Source organism: Penicillium angulare, assembly GCF_028827245.1.
Source record: "Penicillium angulare strain IBT 27051 chromosome Unknown utg000005l_segment0_segment0, whole genome shotgun sequence".
NCBI lineage: Eukaryota > Fungi > Ascomycota > Eurotiomycetes > Eurotiales > Aspergillaceae > Penicillium > Penicillium angulare.
Window position 1 is genome coordinate 3,786,463 of NW_026623164.1, and position 12,153 is coordinate 3,798,615.

The 12,153-nt window shown below is 45.8% G+C and overlaps 6 protein-coding genes across 6 annotated transcripts; 3 read left to right on the plus strand and 3 right to left on the minus strand.

Annotated features, from left to right (window-relative positions):
* Window positions 1-73: 73 nt before the first annotated feature.
* Window positions 74-889, plus strand: N7478_008782 (uncharacterized protein; the record flags this gene model as incomplete). The annotated part of the gene is made up of 1 exon (XM_056924996.1): window positions 74-889. One exon carries the CDS (start codon window positions 74-76, stop codon window positions 887-889), a length of 816 nt encoding a protein of 271 aa, XP_056777722.1.
* A 439-nt stretch (window positions 890-1,328) lies between these two features.
* N7478_008783 (uncharacterized protein) lies at window positions 1,329-2,896 on the plus strand (the record flags this gene model as incomplete). The annotated part of the gene is made up of 2 exons (XM_056924997.1): window positions 1,329-1,368; window positions 1,431-2,896. The coding sequence occupies 2 exons, from the start codon at window positions 1,329-1,331 to the stop codon at window positions 2,894-2,896; spliced, it is 1,506 nt and encodes a 501-aa protein (XP_056777723.1).
* A 737-nt stretch (window positions 2,897-3,633) lies between these two features.
* Window positions 3,634-4,747, plus strand: N7478_008784 (Short-chain dehydrogenase; the record flags this gene model as incomplete). Its single annotated transcript, XM_056924998.1, has 2 exons — window positions 3,634-4,290; window positions 4,409-4,747. The coding sequence occupies 2 exons, from the start codon at window positions 3,634-3,636 to the stop codon at window positions 4,745-4,747; spliced, it is 996 nt and encodes a 331-aa protein (XP_056777724.1).
* Window positions 4,748-5,010: 263 nt separating this feature from the next.
* N7478_008785 (uncharacterized protein) lies at window positions 5,011-6,911 on the minus strand (the record flags this gene model as incomplete). The annotated part of the gene is made up of 5 exons (XM_056924999.1): window positions 5,011-5,238; window positions 5,301-5,397; window positions 5,508-5,854; window positions 5,934-6,602; window positions 6,687-6,911. The coding sequence occupies 5 exons, from the start codon at window positions 6,909-6,911 to the stop codon at window positions 5,011-5,013; spliced, it is 1,566 nt and encodes a 521-aa protein (XP_056777725.1).
* Window positions 6,912-7,651: 740 nt separating this feature from the next.
* Window positions 7,652-8,933, minus strand: N7478_008786 (metallophosphoesterase family protein; the record flags this gene model as incomplete). The annotated part of the gene is made up of 2 exons (XM_056925000.1): window positions 7,652-8,739; window positions 8,792-8,933. 2 exons carry the CDS (start codon window positions 8,931-8,933, stop codon window positions 7,652-7,654), a joined length of 1,230 nt encoding a protein of 409 aa, XP_056777726.1.
* Window positions 8,934-9,657: 724 nt separating this feature from the next.
* On the minus strand, window positions 9,658-11,887 carry N7478_008787 (uncharacterized protein; the record flags this gene model as incomplete). Its single annotated transcript, XM_056925001.1, has 4 exons — window positions 9,658-10,074; window positions 10,141-10,426; window positions 10,484-10,717; window positions 10,785-11,887. The coding sequence occupies 4 exons, from the start codon at window positions 11,885-11,887 to the stop codon at window positions 9,658-9,660; spliced, it is 2,040 nt and encodes a 679-aa protein (XP_056777727.1).
* Window positions 11,888-12,153: the final 266 nt, after the last annotated feature.

The window sequence follows — 12,153 nt, forward strand, 5'->3', positions numbered from 1 at the left end:
TACAATATCTACTGCCGCAACGTTAAATCCAGATCCTCAAGTTCGAGAACTTTGGAGATCTGTCATTCCTCAGATGGCGTTCACAACAGACTATATTCTCGATGGTATCCTCGCGCTGTCAGCCCTGCATATTGCAAGGTACAACAGCAGCCGAAAGCATATTCTTCTCCCGTATGCCATTGAACGACACTCATTATCTCTGTCCAAGGCCCTTCCGCTTATTCCTGTCGTCACGCCGCAAAATTCCCCTTCGCTTTTCGTCTTTGGCATGTTAGCTTTGCTTTTCAATCTCGCACGACCTATCGAGAACAAGGATGTGTCGGCTTTTAGCAATGGTGTAATCCCAGAATGGCTTTATCTCATGCACGGTGTCGATACAGTTGTCATGGCTGACCGATCGATATTGTCTTCTCCTGTCTGCTTGATTTTCAAAACTACCTGGGGCAGTCGAGACTACTGGATGTCCCATTCACCCGAAAAATATCAAGTCCTTGTAGAACTTGAAGACAGGATTTGCGATTTCGAGGAGGGCGAAGAAAAAAAACGGACCCTGCAAAACACTATCGCGGCATTAAGCCGAAGTTATTCCTTTTTGTACGGGCGGGACTTCAAGGACCAAGATAAACTCCGGGGCTTTTATATATGGCTATACGAAGTTGATAACTCCTTCTTTGACTTGGTCAAGAATGGCGACAACGGGGCACTATGTGTTCTAGCTTTTTATGCAGTTTTGATCAAGGATTTAGAGAAATATTGGTGGATGGAGGGATGGGCGGTCCATTTGATTCGGGGAATTTATATGCTTTTAGATGGGGAACATCGAATATGGATCCGATGGGCCATAGAAGAGATTGGATGGGTGCCAGATGCCAGTCTGTTGCTATGGTGAGCTTGCCATTCATACTAAGCCTGAATATACTATGAGTTCAACTTTTCCCCAACAAAACGGACTACACTGAATGTGTCGCGGCAAATATCTGATTCATGCCGTACTTTTGCGAACCCCTCGAGCTAGGAAATCTCATACATATGGTACTTGGGGGAGAGTTTGGGTTTTGTGCTATTATTGGACCATTGCTACGTAATGACAGCCAATTGTGGGGAAATGTAGTATCCGAAGTCACCGAATTGAACGAATTGAACGACGCTGAGTAATGGGGAACGGGCTTGCCGGCTTGCCGATCACGAGTGCAAAAGGGCAAAAGGGCAAAAGGGCAACAGGAGCTCTCTCGGAATAAATATAAATTAAGCTCAGTCCCCCTGCAAAGCTCACATCAAATTATTGGTGGAAATAGCCTCTTTGAGCGTCATAAACATCAAGAGCCACCATGAGCGACCAAGAACCTGCACGGATGATACGTGTAGCGAGTATGTTGAAATCTATTCAAGTTTGTATCAATATTTCCATGTGATACTCACATATTGTCTAGGCAAAAATGAGAAGCGTCACATTATTCGTCATGAATTGGGTTTCTATCATGCATTGACTCTGGCGGGTCTCTACGTACTTCACGACACAGACCGTTCGTTTGATGGACAAGGCATCGACTACTTCATCCCGGCTTTAAAGCACTGCATTGCTACTCATCCTATCTTAAGTGCCGCGATTCAAGGGAAAAACACAGAAGATTATACTTTCATTCGGCCCGCGAACCTGGATATTCAGGACCACTTGCGAGTGATACATGCGGCTCCGTCCGCAGAATCCTCTTTGCCCAAGGACGACCTGCAGTGGATCACTTGGATTAACAAAAACATACACGATGAACCTTTCGTTCAGGTTGACCAACGACCTCCATGGAAAGTATACATTGTTCCGCTCGGAAATGATAAAACCACACCAGGAACACAGCGTGTTTACATCATTTTTGCCTATTCTCATTCCCACGGTGATGGAAAGTCCGGCCTAATCTTCCACAGGACCTTCCTGGAAGGCCTCAAAATCGGACATACTTTGTATGATCAAAGTTATACCTACCAGCCGCCTGTATCTCCTATCCCTCCAACGTTAGAGGAAGCTTGCGACTTTAACATAACCTGGCCTTATTTAATACTGAATCTATTCGCCAGTTCTATGCCGACTAGTCTGTGGAGGTGGTTTGGCTTCCAGCCGCCACTTATATCCAATACCTGGACCGGAAAAGTTATATCGCATGACCCTGCCAACTTTAGCACAGGTTCAGAAGCCCTCTTAGTTAACAAATCCCTCGTTGACTCGGTCTTGAGGGTGTGCAGAAAGAAGGGTGTTAAATTCACTGGCTTGCTTAATCAACTCATTGTTCACGCCCTGGACAGTATCCTACCGGAAGACAAGACAGCTCAGTCCTTCATCGGTCAGATTGTCGTTGACCTCAAGCCACTTATTCCTCGCTACAATGAAAATGAAATGGCTAATTGTGCCTCGGCTCTTCTTGAGATCTCTGGTCGATCTTATCCGACTACTACTCTGAAACATGATGCTGCATTCTGGAATGCTGTGCGTCAGACAACAATTGACCTTGCAAATTGCGCAAATACTCTTACAAATCAACCCATTGGCTTGTTACGTTATGTCCCTGGACTTCGCTCATGGATGACACAAAAATTGGGGGGAGATCGTGAATCATCGTATGAAATCAGCAACCTTGTCACTTTTGACCCGCGATCGCCAGAAAGGTCTGTGGATATTGATGTGTCAAAACTTGAAGACTGGAACATTGAAAGGATGATATTTTCGCAACCGGCAAATGCTCTTGGGAGTGCGCTGGACTTTCAGGTTGTGTCTATGAAGGGTGGTGAGATGGTGATTACTTTGAACTGGCAAATTGGAGTATTGGGTGTGCCTTATGAGGATGGGTTTGCCAGAAAGGTCCTGGACCGTATTCATAGTTCACTCACTGAGATATGCCAATCTTAACATCCTGGGTGTATTTACTAGGCTATTTTTGGCAAGTTTATGTAATTAGCAGCCCGTCAAGCTAGAGAATTGTAATACGAACAACGCACTAATTGTGTTTTATTTCTATTGACAAGCATTATATATTCCCTACTAGGAACGTATAGCACTACTGTTTTGCCTGCATTTACTCGGTGTCCCCTAATTTGGTTCCTCTCCAGGAAGGATTCAGGCTCCTCGGTTTTTAGATCTCTTTTTCAAGTGACTTCGCTACCCTGGACTCTACGCTTTTCATCAATATGGCATTTGTTTGAATTTAATGAGTCCGGGTTATACACAGCTAAAAGAATGAACTTCGCTTCGACAACATTCAAGCTTCTAGGAAAGATATAGGAAGAGGATCATTGTGGATGACGATGATATGAAGGACGATGTGTGAAAGTGGGCCTTAGGCAGACACTGGTTATCAACAGTCGTTGCCAAGTCCACGCGGAGATGAGCTAACTTCCACATTGAACGCGAGCCCACGAATCACAAGAAGGGCACGCGCCAGCCTTGTCAACGAGATACCCACATCACATTGCTGGGTCTACGGGTAAGATCCTACGGCCTTTGCCGGCCTTTGGTCCGCGAGCTTGATACCAGAGTTAATAGTTAATATATAGCCACCTTTATTCCCTGGCCAGTGAACCTGGTTTATCAAAATCAAATTTCTCCAACGCGCCATAACCGGACCCTTTTATTTCGGAAAGAAAAGCATGTCAGCCGGTACTATTATTTTCACCGGAGCTAATAGCTCCCTTGCTATTCCCGCTGTTAAGCACTTCTTAACCAACTATCCTGATCACTACGCGATCCTCACAATTCGGGACCCTGACACCCCAAGTCCTCACACCGATAAACTTCGCGCTGTAATCGCTCCTTTCCAGGATCGAGTATCTATCCGCGCTGCCGATCTCTCCAATCTAGCCTCTGTCCGCAGCCTCACGAGCGCTATCACCGCCGAGATCAAAGCTGGCTCACTTCCTCCACTTACCAGCATTATCTGCAACGCCTACTATTGGAATTTGAACGTGGCCGCTGAACTCACGGTAGATGGCTTTGAGAAGACGTTCCAGGTTAATCACCTTGCACACGCAATTCTTGTTCAGCAGCTGCTAGAGTCATTTGGACGCGCTCAAGACGATTCCCACACATACTGTGGTCGCATTGTGCTTTTCGGTAGTGATACTATCTTCCCAGGTCAAAGTCCGCTAGAAAAGTATCCGCCTCTTCTACCAGAAGATCTTCAGCAGTTAGCGAAGCCGACACCGGAAACAGATGGCGACCACGCTGGTCACGGCTTCCAGCGATACTCCCTAGCTAAACTGGCCATTGTGACATGGATGTATGCGTTGAATGACCATTTGCAGAAGGTAAGTAAGACGTGATTCCATCATCCCACCTTTCTGACCTTTCTGACCTGGTCATTCTCTCTTTTTCAAATGATCCTCTATTTTTCGTGAAGCGTTTCTCATACTAATCCTTCCATAGCCTGAAAACTCACACTTGAGAAAGATCACCACTGTCGCGATTAATCCAGGTAATCTGACCGATTCCCGCGCACTGCAAACCAATACCCCCTTTATGATACGAAACATGTCACGTTTCTTGATAGGGCCACTGCGTCCACTATTCAGTTTGATGGATCCCACCATGCGAACGGCCGCTAGTGCGGGCACTGATGTTGTGACACTAGCACTGGATCAACGATTCGAAGGTGTCAAGGGATATTTCACTTTGTTGAAGGAAGATATGGGCCCACCAGACAGCTTGGATAAGACGAAGCAAGATGCCTTGTGGAAGAAGACGGTTGAATGGAGCTCTACATAATGTCTCATGCGCAGGCACCATGATATCCAGGGCTAATACTTTGGCTCATCACTTTTTTAGATCGGCTGGTGTGAGTTATTCAATAATTCAAACTGAACAAAGTCATTTTCCCCAGGTTCTTAAGAAATGGTATTGCTAATTTTGTTTCAAATCATCGCTATCATAATCATAAATAAGTGATTCAGGCCATCTAATTCTTCTAGACTGCGACTATACATCTCTATGCCTAACATGAATATCTTATTATCCATTTATCCGGTCGGCTAATGTGCAAATCTAAAATCCAGCCTCTTGTTACCTTCATCCTTTGTGTTAATAAGATAATCATTCTTTTCCTCCTCAGTCATGCCATCCCAGATCTTCTCGCGAGATTGGTTTCTCTGCATAAAGTACCATTTAATGAAGATGGTCATCACGATGTTCCAACCCACAATGGCAAGAAGTATTTTATTACCTCTCCTATAATATGGCTTGTCATCGTCGCGGTAGATCTGTAATTCGAGTTAGCCGACGAATAATCCTGCGGGGGTACGTCACCTCAAGTTCAACTCACGTTTGAAGAAATAATAGATCCAGCTTGGCAGATCATGTTATACACGGCACTTCCGACAGTGCGCGTGCGTACAGAGCCAGCATTCCGAGATATCAAACTGACTATAGGAAACATCAGCAAAAATTCGATCTTTCTAATGAACCGTGGGACTTGCCATTGATAGAATGGATATAAGGATATCCAATAATTAATACCGTAAGAGCATACCAACTCCAAGGGCTTGCGGAGGATGGCATTAATTCCAAACCCATTAACAATGGGAGACACCAAAAGGAATAAAACAATACAATAGCCATGCGGTTATTAATCTTCTCCGAGACCCAGGACCAAAAGACCAGTTGGATCAAAAATAGGACGTATCCAGGAATAGTCAGGAGGTTGACCTGGAATGTATCAAACCCAAGCGACTTCAAGAAAAGGGTCAGGTATGCCTGCTCTGGATTCGTAGGAATGAGCATCGTAAAGCTGATCAAATAAAGGGGCCACAAGTCATAATCCATCAGAGAAGCCCATAGAAGCTTCAAAGTCAGGCCTTGCCTGTTGTGCATGCCACCCTTTACAAATGTCAGTATATGTCCAGAGAAGAACATCAAGTCACCGCCTGGCTTAAGTTAACTTCAGGTTCTATCTCACCTTAGCTGGGTCATCTCGAAGCACCCGATTGACCATAATGACCTCCTCTCGTTCCGTAAACCAACCATTCTTCCCACGGAACCAACTCGCCGTCTGTGTCGGGCTAGGAGGTAAATAAAACCAAGATATAGCACCAATAATAGCAGTTAAGGCTCCCTCAAGCGCAAACAGCCATCGCCAACCTTCCCATCCACCAAACCCTCCCATATGCAATATACCAAATGCCAAGAATGCCGCGACGATGTATGTTCCGTTCGAAGCGCAATAGAAAAAGGCCACCCGCATCGGAAGCTCCTTATTGGTATAAAAGTACGATAAATATAGAAGCGCATCAGGGATGAAGCCCCCTTCAACAAGACCCAGAAGGGCACGAACCGCGTAAAAACTTTTCTGTCCACGAACGAGTCCTTGGCAAATTCCGATCACGCTCCAAGTGAGCATTTGGATGGGAATCCATCTATCCGGACCAAGACGCTTGGAGATCATTTGGGACGGTACTTCCGCGCATAAGAAGCAGAGATAGAATATTGTCATTCCGTAGTTGTATTGGTTTGTTGTAAGACCGAGGTCTGTAAGCATCCCGTCTGATAATGCCTGCGATATGTTTCCGCGATCGAGTTGAAGAGCGAAGAACATTAAGCAGACCCAGGAACAAATTCTATAATCAAGCTAAATGATGTTAGTTATAATATTTTCAAGGTTCTTTGATATTTGTTTGCTTTTTGGCTTTTTTAAACCAGCGGGGTCTCATACTCTTCGAACAAGAACCTTTTCTTCCTTCTCCGTCCACACAGCACTGGGATCATATCTGTGTTTACCCTCATACTGTTCAACAGGTGCATAAAGTTCTATCGAGCCACCACCCGCGATAGTCCCGCTTTTGCTCTGATCCGAGTCTGTTGCTAAGGGTCCTGTCTGGTCGACAGATACGGAGGCATCTTTCGTCTCAAATGTCGAGTATAATGTTTGTCGCGGCATTTTGTAGGTTGAGATGTCCTCTACTTTTGGAGAGATTTTGAGGCAAATCCATCTTTTTAACACATTCTGGCGTTGCTATGCGTGCCTCATGCAGCATATTGCGCCATATGAAGCCGTGATCGCATCCCGCGGAGAAACAAAAATGGGGAACGTCAGGCTTTAATTTTACTCTTGGCCAAGGATAAAAGCGCCTGTTTATAAAACGCAAATCGCTTGGCAGCTATCGAATGGGGAAGGCAGAGAGGGCCCAGGGTAAATTGTGGATCTCGGGAGTTGTTAAGGTATAATAAGAGTTATTTGACAATATTCACCACTGGTCACGTCAAGTGGGATGATGCCATCCATAAGGGAATGTTGTAACCTCGAAGGGTCCGAGAAGAAAAGTACAATTGTTTTCATATCGATCGGATAAAAGGGAAGAGAAAAGAAAATAACAGGAAAGAAGACGAAGAAAGAGAGGGAGATGCAGTTCTAGCGCGATATCTTATGGGTTACTGTAGGTGTAGAAAGGGTACTCGGCTGGGTACCGAACTTCCCCGCACATACATCCATGATCACACCATTTATATTTGGTTTGTTGCGTCCATGCAATTTCTAACTGAAGATAAGCTTCTTATCAGGCTCGTGAAATAAGGGTCATGCCAAACAGCAGGAAATCCTTTTGCCCGTTCGCGTGGCTGCAGTAGCAACTTGTCACAGGCTTTTGTTTCTTCCACCCCCGCTGCCTTTGCCTTGATATCTCAGGAGTCAAGAGTATAGTCACATGTTGGACAAGACGAAAGCAAGTCAGGAGTTGCAGGATAGATATCCTCACCATATGTCGCATTCAAGGAAACAGCTCCAACAGTCTCATTTGATTCCAGTCGAATCCAAGTATCAAGAAGCTTCTCTTTCAACTTAGACTCACTCACCAGAATCTGCCTGGATCCACGTATCCAGCTTCCATATCCGCCATACCCAGAGTGTTGTCCGAAACAGAGATTTAGCCCATTCCCCTTGACGTCCATACCAGGAATCAGACCACTCCATTTATAGCACCACGTGTCTCCATGATCATGGCCAGAAAAGACACCTAGAATACCAGGTGTGTCCACAAGAGCCTTCATGAAGGGCACATCTTGTCCACCATATGTACAGGATCCGTCATAAGCACCATCAGAACACCACCCTTCGCCCTGCTGGGCCAGGGTATAATCATCATTAATACCCGGCTCGCGGTGTTCGTTGATGCCAATTTCAGTCTGAGCAGCCAAAGACGCATTCGTGGGGATATGTACGAATACAAGTGATGGGATATCCTTGCGATATTTCTTCACAAGCTCGGCATTCGTCTTCTTGAACCAGTCAACAACGTGGATATCCACCCAATTCGGTTGTGCAATCTGGTTCCCAGAGGAATCGAGTTCCTGGAAGTAATAGCCGCCTCGGCTATCGAAGAACCATAGAAGCATTTCGGGTGCGCCTGCATAACCGCCGTCATTTGATCCATAAACAGGAAGGTAGTAGTTCGTCACACCTACTTCGCGACCAGATACCATCTTTTGTGTGCGGGAGTTAAGCCAGTGATGCTCGCGCTCGAGGATCGCCTCGCGCGAGAGATTGTATTGACTATCGTGATTTCCATAGGTAGATGCCCAGGTCAATCCGCGGTCTACGAGAGGACCAACAATCTCATCGACATAGACCGTGCTGTTGTGCAGGAAGGCGTTTTCGCCAGTGATTAAATCACCATTGAGAACCACCAAGTCCGGGGACTCGGCATTGAGAACTCGATTAATCACCGTGACCGAGTTAACATCCTGTTCAGGTCCCCATGTATCCCAAGCATCTGTTCAATATTTTCAGTAAAGATCAACATCATAAGACAGCGGGTTACTAACTTTCGCCGAAGTGCAGATCTTCCAGAATTGCGATCTGGAAAGTGCCATCCTTGGCAAACTTCAAGGGCGCGAGCTTTTTCGGCACTGCGGTTTGAAGAGACGGAAGGGCGAACGCCGAAACCAAAGCTAGTGAGCGCCACATTGTGCAGGTGATTAATTGCTAGCTCTCGCTTCTAGTCGGATTCCTTCCTGCTTCTGAAGGGGCAGAGGACAGGTAAATATAGAGGCTTCTCCTGGCTGGCGTTTGCACACTGCCGGACATTGGGAAGCCATGGACATTTTCCAGTCCCACTGGGCTTGCTTAGCGCGTCGGCAATTTCGCGGAATAAACATTTAATCTCATGTCTACAATGTAGCATATTTCCACGTGCGGGGAAAACATTGCTGTATGGATCAGGGGTAAAGTGGGTCAAGTTGTCAATCAGAAAACACAACAACACGACACAAGTAACAGCCTCGTCATTGGATATGATTATATTAAGCGATAGCACACTGCCGGATAGCATGGTTAGCTCTTCGCAGTGGGTCGGGTCGAATCAGCTTTCAATCTTTTGTCTAGTAAAGTAACACGACCGCCGATGATAAGCATTTTTCGCCAAAGTTCATTCGTTTAAGGCAACGAGCACTCTTTGATTATGCCTTGATAGTTAAGACCATAGCCTTGGGAATGAAGTCCGGATTTTTATAGTTATTGAAAGGGGCTGAGAAAAAGCTCATCGGACTTAAATAGCGGCTAGTCCGAAGTCATCTCGGAGTAACGGACCAGAAGACTTTCGGATTTCGGAGTGGGTCGCCCGTTGGCACGGTAGGGGATAGCCTGCATTGGACTCGATCATGTGGATTGCGTGTTTCCAGAACTCACTCTCTTACTCAACGGGTATTTCAGGAATGATCGATTCTAACCACGGGTCTCCTTGCAAACCCACAAAGTCAAGCCATGCCATCCACTCAGGATCTTGGGCCACTGCATTATGAGGTTCGGCGCTCATAGATCCTGCCTGTTCGTGAAGAGGCGCCACCATCTCTCTAGGTTTGCTCCTTTGGATATGTTCGGTTTTGTTTAGAATTGAATCGAGACTCTTGGAAAAGATCGACTGGGCTTGTTTGCAAATTTCATAATTGCTCTGTCCGGATTCTGTCAAAGAATCGCAGCACGAGATCAAGACGCTGATATCTTGAATGACGCCGCTTCGATTGATTATAAGCTGCTCTTCGGGATGTTGATTTTGTCGCAGCAGCTCCAAGGTCAGAACGCTTGCACATGGCATGGCATAGAACACTAACTATAATGTCTGTAAGCTTTTGAACTTTTGAACTAGTGTGTCCCCTTCTAAGATCCCGTCACTTACAACCCATTCCATATCTGGTCTATGGCTGTGTAATAGCTCCCTTTTTCGGGTTGGAAGGAGGGCAAGATTGACAACCTCGTGAGCAGTCGTTATCAGCCGTTCCCGGCTACTCTCACCTGAATTGGCGAGTAGAGCGTGTAAAAGGAATTCCGTATAAAGATATTCCAATCGTAGGTTCTGGAGCATTAAAATAGTCATATTTTGGCTTCCCCCATGTTGCACTTTGTCGTATTTCATATGCGGTGGAATTGAAAGCCAGGTAGACTTTAACTTCTGCGAGATATGCCTAGAGCCATCATTAATACCCATAATATCTACCTATAACCGCCGCACTAGTACTTACTCTGCTCTTGTCTTCATGTCTGGTACGAGCGGTCCAATTTTGAGCTCCAGGACTTCTTCACGAATCATGCATAATAGCAGTTGCACTCGTAAACGCGATACTGGAAGAATCATGTTATTTTTATTCCAACCGTTTTCGTCCAAGTTCTCACGAGCTCTTTGGAACCGTCCCGCGGTACCAATCACTGCATAATCGGGCAAATCAAGCGGCAATTCAACTGTACAAAAGTGTCGACTAAGACGGACGGGCCTACATTAGACTGTTAGTAGATAACATCTAAGGGTTGTGTAATGCTTATTACCGTGATGTAAAAGTGGCAAAGACTTTGTCGTGGTCATGTGCCCAGGCAATTGCTCGCTTCCGGATCTCAACCATATACAATGGAACGGAGGAGTCACTCTGCACGCCCTTGTTGAATCCCAAGGCAATAAAGATAGACGACATGCTGCCCACAAGTCGTATGACATGATATGAATCGTCACCAAAACACCATGAAGCTAGGACAGTAGAAAACATTATAGACCAAAATGTGATATCGTTGACGGTCCCCAGATAGTTGCAAAGTGACTCGCATTGAATGCAAGCCTGGAAAGTACTCTGCATCAAAATGATACGATCGGACTTCCAAGTCTGATGGGCAGCAAAGTTAGATGTTTTGTCTTTTTCTCCACCGAGATATACTCCGATTCGTGCACAATATAAACCAAGAAGATCCCAGCGCAGTGCTTGAGTACTGGAAAGTTTTTCAAAGGTACCAGCAGCAGTAGCTGGCGGAAAGACTGGAAATGAAGACGTTTGCTCGAATATTGCTTCGGACATCGAGTCCAATGTGAATTTGGAGCGGTCTCTTAGTAGATCTCGTATACTGTCATTTGTTGCGTTCCATAACGCCTCGATAAGAGATCCATGAATGCTGAAGTCCTCCGCTAGAATCGAAAATTTTTCAAGCGGCTCACCAATTTCAGTGACAAGCTCCAAGATATCATTCAACAATCTTGCTCCTTGGGAAACGATTTGTTCAGTAGGCCGCGAAGGCTGAGGTAGAGCTACGCCAGTTCTGGTCATGGATGTGTATGAACGCTGAGAGTGAGATGTATGTGGGTCTGCAAAACACATCAAGTCCGTGTTCATATTAATGGGTTCGTAGGCCTGAGAGTCTTCTGTCAGAGTGCTTGCGTACGTCGGGATAGATCTGGGAGCGCTGCGCTGACGGAGCGGCGCACTAAGGCTTTCGGTCGCAAGCTGCTTTGCCATTGGAGCTGGGTGGTAATGGCATTGCTGCTGTGATAAGCGGCGGCGCGTGCACCTCCCACAAATTGGTCTTTTGTGATCGCATCGAAGTTTAGATCTGCGACAAGGCTCACAGGATGACAACTGACCATTTCGTCGGACTCTATCAGTCATTTTGAATTGCTTCCACCTAAAGACAAGGAAATTAGGTGTGATGGAATATTGAAGGTTGAGGTGGCTACAAGTCATCGGAGTTCCGCTGAGCTCCGAAATTACGATCGGACCAACTCCGAGCTCCGGACGAGGCAATCAATAGCGCTCAATGTCGCTCTTAAGTTAGTTGTGCCCGAATCATGTAATAGCTTGAAGGCCAGGAGTCAGATGCATTGAAATATTAAAATTATTTTGAACAAAGTATCTATTCAGTTCCGTATTCGAGC